This window comes from Schistosoma mansoni (assembly GCF_000237925.1).
Source record: "Schistosoma mansoni, WGS project CABG00000000 data, supercontig 0173, strain Puerto Rico, whole genome shotgun sequence".
Lineage (NCBI taxonomy): Eukaryota > Metazoa > Platyhelminthes > Trematoda > Strigeidida > Schistosomatidae > Schistosoma > Schistosoma mansoni.
Genome location: NW_017386059.1, coordinates 506,661 through 516,263, shown reverse-complemented (window position 1 = coordinate 516,263; position 9,603 = coordinate 506,661). Strand labels below are relative to the sequence as shown.

General features: G+C 33.1%; 1 protein-coding gene across 1 annotated transcript in view; it reads left to right on the top strand.

The window, feature by feature from the left end:
* Positions 1-9,603, top strand: part of Smp_153170 (serine/threonine kinase) — a gene marked incomplete at its 5' end in the record, with an annotated part of 72,797 nt that overhangs the window by 57,330 nt on the left and 5,864 nt on the right. The window contains 7 exon segments of the mRNA XM_018796409.1: positions 478-641; positions 2,191-2,471; positions 3,421-3,792; positions 4,047-4,175; positions 6,191-6,361; positions 6,941-7,187; positions 8,486-9,093. Of these exon segments, the coding sequence (XP_018646898.1) occupies positions 478-641; positions 2,191-2,471; positions 3,421-3,792; positions 4,047-4,175; positions 6,191-6,361; positions 6,941-7,187; positions 8,486-9,093 (1,972 nt within the window).

Sequence of the window (9,603 nt, the reverse complement as noted above, 5' to 3'; positions counted from 1 at the left end):
CAGTGGTAACGTCTTTGACTGTGAAGGTGAGTGACACGGGATCGAATCCGTCAGGGAGCACCAGTTCCCTCAAGATTACAGGTACACTGTGCTAACGAGTGCCAAGTAGCCCGAAACCCGGGTCCAGGGTATCCAAAGGTCCCCATCCGACCACCATCTAATGATCAACATAGTGTACGTAGTGTCGAGCCACCTAGACTAGTGGCCACATTGCAACTTGATCGATAGCATTCGATCAGCACTAAAGACGGACTTGAAACGCATGACATTGATCACCACCCAGTGATCAATCAATTGTGATATTAACGTATCAAACAGATGTACTGGGAAGTCTCTGTAGTGTATTTATAAATAACATCCTGTGACCCTCATTTTACTTTAAACATAATATCTACAGAGATCAAGGTGGATAAGTTTATTTTCACAAATTTCCTATAATTTTATTGTATATATTAATTATTTTTTTTAATTTTTCAGCATCCAGTTTACATTATTAGTGATGAGAAAAATTATAATTCCGATTTGAAAAATCGTTTAACTTCTATGGTAAGGCAACCAACTCCAAGTGAAGATACAGAAAGTGTACTTTCTTCAAGATCATCATCAATTCTTGGTTTACGAGAAAGTTCCGAGCCATATAGGTAAAACAAATATTTAAAACATTTTCTCATTACTTACTAACAAGCAACTTGTGAAAATTAATTCATTTATTCTCAATGTTATTTTATTGATTTATTAGGATCATTCTTTGGATTTACAATATGTTCATGATGTAACAAAGGAATTTAATTAGATTTACATTTTCTCAGGTGATACAACTGGTAGATACAATAATAGACTGGGCACAATAGATTACGATTTTAAATAGTACAGTAGATTATTATCATACCACTAGACTGGATCATTGTGATACACTGATATACAATTCCGATCAATCATTAAGAACCAGATAATGTAAACCGAAATAACCTTTACGCAGTGTAAAATCCCGAATACAGTATAGTGAAATCAACAATAGCAAGGAGTTTACAGTTGTATTTTGCGTCTTTTACGTCAAGGATAGCTAAGTCTCTATCTTCACTCATCAACCAATCTTAGGTCACTAACTCATGTCATTAGTTTACCATCTACTCAATGATTTTTAAATAATAATAGACCTTTATTATTTCAACATTTGTGTGTATAGGAGGACACCTTCATATTTCTATTAACAGTGGTTTCAAGTCTCCAGAATGGGCACTGTTGAACATTACCTGTTTTCAGCCAACCAATCAGACAATCAAGAACTCAATGTGTATGACTCACAGTCATTTGATATAATTATGATATCAGTAAATGACGACTATAAATACTGGTAAAACTAATTATAAGTGGGTGATGGTTATCATAGATTGATCTTAGTAGGTGTAACATTAAAAACTCAGGATAAAGCAATTATACAATCCTCCCCAGTTTCTAATGATATCCCGACCAATGTCAGTCTGTGATGACCGTCATCTGCAAGATAAGTAATTCTCCTCAAAACTCTTTTATAGTTTACATAAAATCAACTTTAATTTGGCTCAAATTATCAGTCGCAGATGAACCATTAAGCGAACACTTATTTTGGATATCATTTTGATTGATCAGATCTCAAATTTCATTCTATTTAGATATACACATACACATTTTAGTTTGAAATGCACTAAAACGATCACTAAAATTTCATTGGCTAGACACTACTACAATTGCTTCTTCAGTCCAAGCATAGTATCAAGTACAATAACTAATCAGACTTAAAAGTTTTTATTCACGTATTTTGTCCCATCTTGGAGTTGGTAAAACAATCAATATTTGAAACCATGGACTAAGTACGTATACATATAGGGACTCTATACGTCAGACGAGAATGAAGGTTTATTCAGATCATACCATCTAATCTGAGATTCTAACTTTTGAAAAAGAGATGAATAAGTGAAGAGATTTCTTGTAGTCATCCATTCACTGAAAAAGAATAAATATTCCTTCTACAAGAAGCACCAACAAATTTCACTAGTATATTTTATATTCTAAATACTTCACTGAGTATTCCCAGTTACAAGCGGGGTGAGAAATATGAATCCAATAATGACAACCGTTGAATTTATTATATACCACTTCTTTGAAAAATATTTTCTTTGACTAAATAATCCCAACTTTTTTTTCTTAAAGTGAATCTCAATCACAACTGCTTGATCGATATGAAACACGTAATTTTATTGATGAAAAATTTATATTTCCACCAAACACCAATATTCCTACCGCAGCCGATGCATCAGAAATAATTGAGGAGAAATTTAATTTACAAAGACAAAATACTCTAACAGAAGCTACTTTGTTAGAGGAATCAACTTATACATTATTAAAAGAACAAGAAAAATCATCAGTGAATCATGATCAAGAAAATCAAACTACTTCAGTAAAACGTAATGAAATTGGAAATAAATTTAGTGGTAGGTCGTCTTTGGTAAATTTTTTTTGTAAAAGGCACCTTAAATCAAAAATGAGAAATATTCATTTCCATGATATTCTACTTGTTCAGTCTTAAATGAGTGAAACATCCGTCTTTCCTTTATATTAATGATAATTTAAACTCATCACTGAGTTTACATTTTCTCATGTTTTTCAATGGCATATTTTAAGAGATTATTACTTTTTTTCAGTGAAGTAACCAATCGAAATTGACAGAAATTAAGAGCTTTTAGGATCAATTTAAAGTTTCCTTAATATGAAATAACGGCGGGACTAAACTTTATGGACCAGCCAATCAGAAGCTTTCGCGGGTTTTCAAGGTCATGGCGCTAAGTTCGGTACCTGATGCTTATGTACTATCGGTTTACAGCGGATTTTAGAGAAGACGTGATAATTCAGCGTCTACAAGAGAAGGGATTATTAAGAAGTTCCTATACTTGTAACTGTGGTACTCAAATGACTTTTTTTCGCTTGATCACGATTAAGGTTAAGACCCTAACCCTTAACCCTAAACCATACCAACATACCAACAACACTGAAGCTATGTGGTCGAGGCTAAAAGAATTTTTGAGACCTTATCATGGCTCTAGAGGTCGACTACTATGGAGCCATATGGATGAGTTCCTGTACCGTATACACTATGATTTTAGAACTTCTGAACCTATATTTGACCTTGAGAAGTTTTTGAGCCATTTAAAAGAACGGTATCCGCTTTAATTTTTTAGTTTTGTATAATATATTTTTACTGTATGCTAACTGTCTTCTGATTGGCTAATATTTCTCAAGATCGTTTAAGATTCGTTAAAGGTCGTCCATAAAATTTAGTCTTGCCTCATTCATTTATATTTAAATTTGATAAAAACTGTATCCGTTTTAATCAATAGTGATTTTGTAAAGTAATGATTTTGTTCAATTTTTCTATTGATTTAGCTCCAGTGTTTGCTAGTCCACTTCGAGATGCATATTTCAGCGTCCATACAAGGGAAGTAAGATTTACTTGTCAACTTGCTAGTGCTCCCTACCTTCCAGATGGTATTAGTGATTATGAAGAAATTATCAGTGAAATATATCCAATCGGCTGGAATTTTAATGAAATCACTAGTTCTTCGGCTGCTGCCGCATGGTACTTAGATGGGTGTTTACTCTCCGATGGTCCAGGTGTTAGTTTAGGTGTGGAACAAGGAGGATGGTTATGGCTTTGTTTAAGTGATCTTCATCCGGAACAAGATCGCAGTGTTGTTGAATGCGTGATAAGAAATCGTGCTGGAAAATCAAGAACAAAAGCACGACTTTTATTTAGTGGTAAGTTTCAATTGTCGTAATTTTTCTTAATTTGTCCTTTAATCTAATTAATCCTTTTTTCCATAAGTAATATATTGTGCATCATGAGTTAAGTGTCACAAGTTTTCTCCATACCCATACAAATTAAAATCCTAATCACTTCAAATATCTAATCGTTTCGCTATTGTAAAAGTTTTCCCCAATCTATGCTTTCTAAATTTTTTTGTGAGATACATGAAATACGCTAACATCAAACTTATTTTTCTTTATTACAGATATGCCGAAACCCCCTGGTCGACCAGGTCTTATCGATATTCGTCCTACAGAAGCATTGATTAGTTGGCTCTCTTCAACGTCGGATTCGAATGAAGATCTGATTTATCGCCTTGATATCAAATATTCAGGTAAAAATATCCGCATATATAAAAATATTATTTCGACAGTGATAGACAACAGTTGTGCTTATGTATGCAAAACGTTATATATATACATATAAATTCAGATAACGTTTATTTCAGGAGTTATTTGATTGAAGACAGTCACCAGAAATCCCTGAAGCTTGGTTTCGAGCTGTTTGGTACTCATGAACTAAGTATGTCTAGCATTTTAAAGGAATAGATATTCCTCATGATATTTAAACCTGTACCATCCATTGTCACATACAGAGACATTATCAGTGAAAAATTCATGTCGTAAGTCAACTCCTATAGGACTGCATACAATGTCAAGTCACTAACTGACTAGAAGTCACGTTGTAACTTGATCTATAGAATTCAAGCAGCATTATGGATTGATTAATTCTCAGTAATTGATTACAGTGTATTTGTACTGTTGCTAACGAAAACAGTTTAAAAGAATAAGAGGATAAATATCATAACTCAAGATTCAAGGTTTCCCCTGTTCACTACTGCCAAACACCGTCTTACATATTAAATTTTACTTGTACAGTCACAGTATTTAAAAACCAAATTTGAAATATAGCTGAATATATAATATTTCATATATTCATATACACATGAGTGAAAATTGAAGCTGCTTGAGTTGTTTATACGCCGTCTTTTTATGAACTTACGCATAATTCAAATAAAAACAGAATAAGGTAAACCATAAATCAAAATACGCATAAATAAAGAGCACTTATATAAGTACATCGATAAGAGATCAAAAATTATTAGGAGAATGAAAATGACTCATTAATTACATCCTGTCTGAATTGATAATATCAGTTGAACAATAAGAATAAATTTACGCGAGATTCCTACGTTGTTACACAGCAATTACAATAATAAAACTACTAAATTTACCATTCTAATGATAACAATAAAATAGATTAATAAATTTGATATCAATCTAAACTCGACAATCTTCACAACTCTATACTGGAAATTTGTAAAAGCTAGAAGATTTTCATAGCTAAAGTGTTTGGGTCTTCATTATTTCTTTTAATTAATGATAAAAATAATTATTATGGTAAAAAGAACTGTGAATATGCTTGTGTAATTGTTGAGGTTGAAGAGAACATATGACCAAGATCAACGAGTAAAATTAAATCACCATGATTATATCACGTGAACTACAAATCTCTTTTGGAGAGGGAGGGCTTCTTTAAAATACAATGATCAACACTCCTATTTGTTAAGGATTTGCTTAAGGATCTGCTACATACCCCAATCAATGATGTTTGTCTATAGCACTATTAGTTAGTCTGGGGACATTAACTGATAATCTTTCGGTACTTGTCCAGAGATCCTCTCAGAACTATTGGTAAGCAAATAAGAAATTTGTGTTTTGAGATCAAATAAGTAGATATCAATTACACAGGATATTTTAAGAGCTGTCATCTTGTTAGATCTTTGGAAGATATCCAGACAGCGACTGGCCCCATATGAGACTGAGATGTTTTAAGTGGTTGATTACTGAGTAGTAATCAATGTCATGTTTGTCCAGTCTTTTAGTGCTGAGCAAACTCAAATGAACAAGTCTCACTGTTGCCACTAGTACAAGTGTTCCCAGATTGTATTTACTATAATAAGATGTTAGTCATTTGATGACAGTCACCAGGTAATCCTGGATTTAGGTTTTGTGCTAGCTGGAAATCGCCAGAAAGCCATACCTGGAATATTGAGCGAACCAGAGCATCTTATGGGATTGGAACTCGCGTTTCTAGCGATCGACTTTTACTTAAATCTCAGAGCTAGAGATTACTAAACTAATATTCTACTAGTTAAGCTATAAAATATACTTTCTAATCACGTTCCAGAGAGTTTTCGTAATGCTTCCATACACTAGCATTTTATAAGACTATTCTAGCATGGTTAGAATACGTAAATTACTAATTAATGGTTTCGCTTATTCTACACTCTCTTTAAACAATATTACCAAACACGTAACCTTTTAATAATTTCTTCTCTGTTATCAGACCGTGATAATGAACCACCTTCATGGCATCGGCTTGGATTCACAGTAGATTGTCGTTATCTTATTAATAATCTTAAACCTGGTGTATATTATCGTGTCCGTGTATCCGCTAGAAACGCATTCGGTTGGGGCAATTACAGCATTGCATCTTCTGGTTTCCGTACACCTATCGGTAAGTTAAGACCTTAATCAATAAAAATGTGTATCAAATCCTTAACGGTAAATTAGACTTACAAATCTGATTAGTATTTATATTGAATTTACTAAATTACATTATTCTTTCAGGTTTCATGCCTATTATTTAATAAAATAGTTATGTAGCGATTCTTATTGTAGTACGCTGTCCGGTCTGTCTACAATGAATAATCCTCGTCCTTTAATAACCAAATTAGGCAGAGAGAAAAAACGAAGACAGTATAACAACCCATATTATTAAGGCACGATAGAGATATTTGCAATCTGTGTACATATTTTCTAAGGGTTAGAACGTAGAATTCGACTGCGCTTTGTAAATATTCAACCCATTTACTATACCTTGAGTATTTACACCAAATAACCACTAGTCGGTAGTTAAATAAATCACACAGTTATAAGTTCTGATCAATTTCTTTTCTATCAAGTAGTTGTGTTCAACAAATTAAATATTAGTATCTGATAAATAAGTCTTAGATCTGTTAATTTGATGATTGAATTTTTCAGAAATGATCTTTTCTCTGCTAATGATCTCATGTTTTACTATTGTTCTGATAAGTTTCTATGGATCAGTCATCAACTATTCTATCACCCAATGAACGAAAATGGATCTTCAACTGGCGTCAATCAGAAAATATCTACGCATTAAGCGATCATCCAATAGCTTTACAATATGCAATCGATCAGTCAATCAATGTACCTCCACCGTCAGACAAAATTTTACAGAAACTTAATCGATATAATGGGATAATTCCAAGTTTAGATGTATTAAAATCCATATGTAGACCAATTCGTCTGATCAATAAGTAAGTACTAATGACTGAAAAATGTTTATTGGAGAAACTGTTGTTCAAACATGTGTCATAGTCATTATTTTCATGTGACATTCATTTTAACTGATTTCCATAAACATATAAAATGGTTAGCCTCTTATCAGTGGTCTGTTTACAGATTTCTGTTTAAAGGTTTAATTAAATCCCATTACCTTATTAGGAAGTAAGGCAGACGATACTAGACAACTGCCATGCTATATATCTAGTCAGCTTTTTCTGATAATGTTGGCTATTAAACCCCTGGTTAGCGAAAGAATATTGTCGTGCTCTTCATAAGACCATCAAGGATGTAAGTTACATTTCATACGGTTCATTAATATGAATTTATGATGAGCTCTAAGCTATGACAGAATATCTATTCATTGTTTCCTTGTTTTCAGTGATTCTTCGATTGCAAATTTTGTAATGATATTGACCAATATCAGAAGAGGTTTTTTTGTGGATATTATAGTAATTTTATTGGTTGAAATCATGAGTCAATCGAATCTAGAGCACCATGGAAAACCTAAAAGCACTGGACGGTCGTTTCAACCTATCGTGGAACTTATCAACGAGATCGTGAATGCGCACTGCTGAGGAGTTCCGCAATTAACTAAATCTTTACAACTTGTTTAGTTGAACAGATATCCAATATAACTTATTTCATGTACAAATATCAAAATACATTTCAATGGATATAATTTATTGAAACTAATAAAACTACAAAATCATATATCGTTTGTATGGACGTTTTGTGAATTAAATAATAATAAGTAATACATAGAATTAGTCATTTCATTCATTTGTGTCATGGTGTCGTGGTATGAAAGAAAGCTGCAAAGGACTAGCTACTGTTGGTCCTTCACGACCCCGTGACTGGAGTCCGAGAGATGGTGCAACGCAGTGGCTAGAGACGTTATCGGATATGGCTCAGAATAGAAGCCAGTGGCGAGCCAGTTGTAACCTTCTTTTACTTTATTCATAAGGAGTGGTTATAATCTTCTTAACTGAGAGAGTTCTTCTGGCTGTACATTGCAGTTCCCCCATCATTACTTTTCTCTTTTTTTCCTTCTTTTATATATACGCATCTTCTTCCTTCTCCCCCCATTCTCATTATTTTGTGTAGCGCATATGTATCTGGTGCCCTTTGTACCAATATGTATGTGTTTAAATAAATAAATAAATAAAAGTAATACATATGTGAATTGATTTTATTCGATAAACATAGATCAAATTTAATCTATTTAATTTACCTTTCTAATCACTTATTATCTAACCGTTAATATTTTTAGGGGAACATATACAAAACTTATTCTTGGAAAAACTCATCCAATGTTAAATGAAGGAGCGAATTTCAATAATGTTCGACATCAAAACATATCTCTTCCACCTAGATTACTAAGTAAAATCACATATCTTAATTTAGAAGACAATAATCTACTGAAAAAAGCTCGTCGTGAAGCACTAATGCTTACTATTCTTCATGGATCTTGTGGTGGAATATATTCTTCATTTGAAGATTATTATAATGAACAACATAACTCATATCTTTTCACTAATCAACGACAATTATTACCATCTGGTTGGTCAACTGGTTGGTTAGAAGATGATGCAGTTAAACCGACACGAAGTATAACAGTAATGCAGTGGATTCCTGGTGGACGTCTTATTGATGTTTTGTGCAGTCGAGTAGAATATACTGAATTTTCTGTTATGATGTGGAGTCAACAGATTCTTTCAGCGTTAAAATGGTTCTACACATGCTTTTTAGGACGATCACATGGAAATATTTGTCCGGAGCATATACTTGTTGCACGACGAGCATCTTCGCTCCCAGATATTGTATTGACTGGGTTCGGTCATGAATCTGATTCAGATGAAACCAACAACTACTTTTCAGGTAATTTTTAAGGCATTTTAATTTACTCAGTTTGTTGCTTACAATTGCATAATCATTATATTCAGTGCTAAAGCTACAGTAATCAATCATCTTCTTTATTAAATAAGATTTGAAAAATTCCCAAAACAATTCATTTTATTCATTCTATCATAAATCCAGTTAAAGTTGAAATATAATCTTGTTTGTGAACAATATTGTTTTCAATTAGACCTTAGTCAGGTTTTAAACTACTATACAATAATATTTATATACATATGAAATTATTAAACCAATCAAGGAAGTTTATGAGTCGGTGATAACAATGAAATAGATTATATGAATACAAATTGATAGGGTGATGATACGTTTACTAGTTGTAATAAGAATAATCAAAAACACCGTTGGATGCCGGCTCAGTGGTCTATCGGTTAAGGGCTTCGGCTCGAGACTGGTAGGTCCTGGGTTCGAATCACGCGAGTGCGGGATCGTGGATGCGCACTGCTGAGGAGTCCCATAATATGACGAAACGGC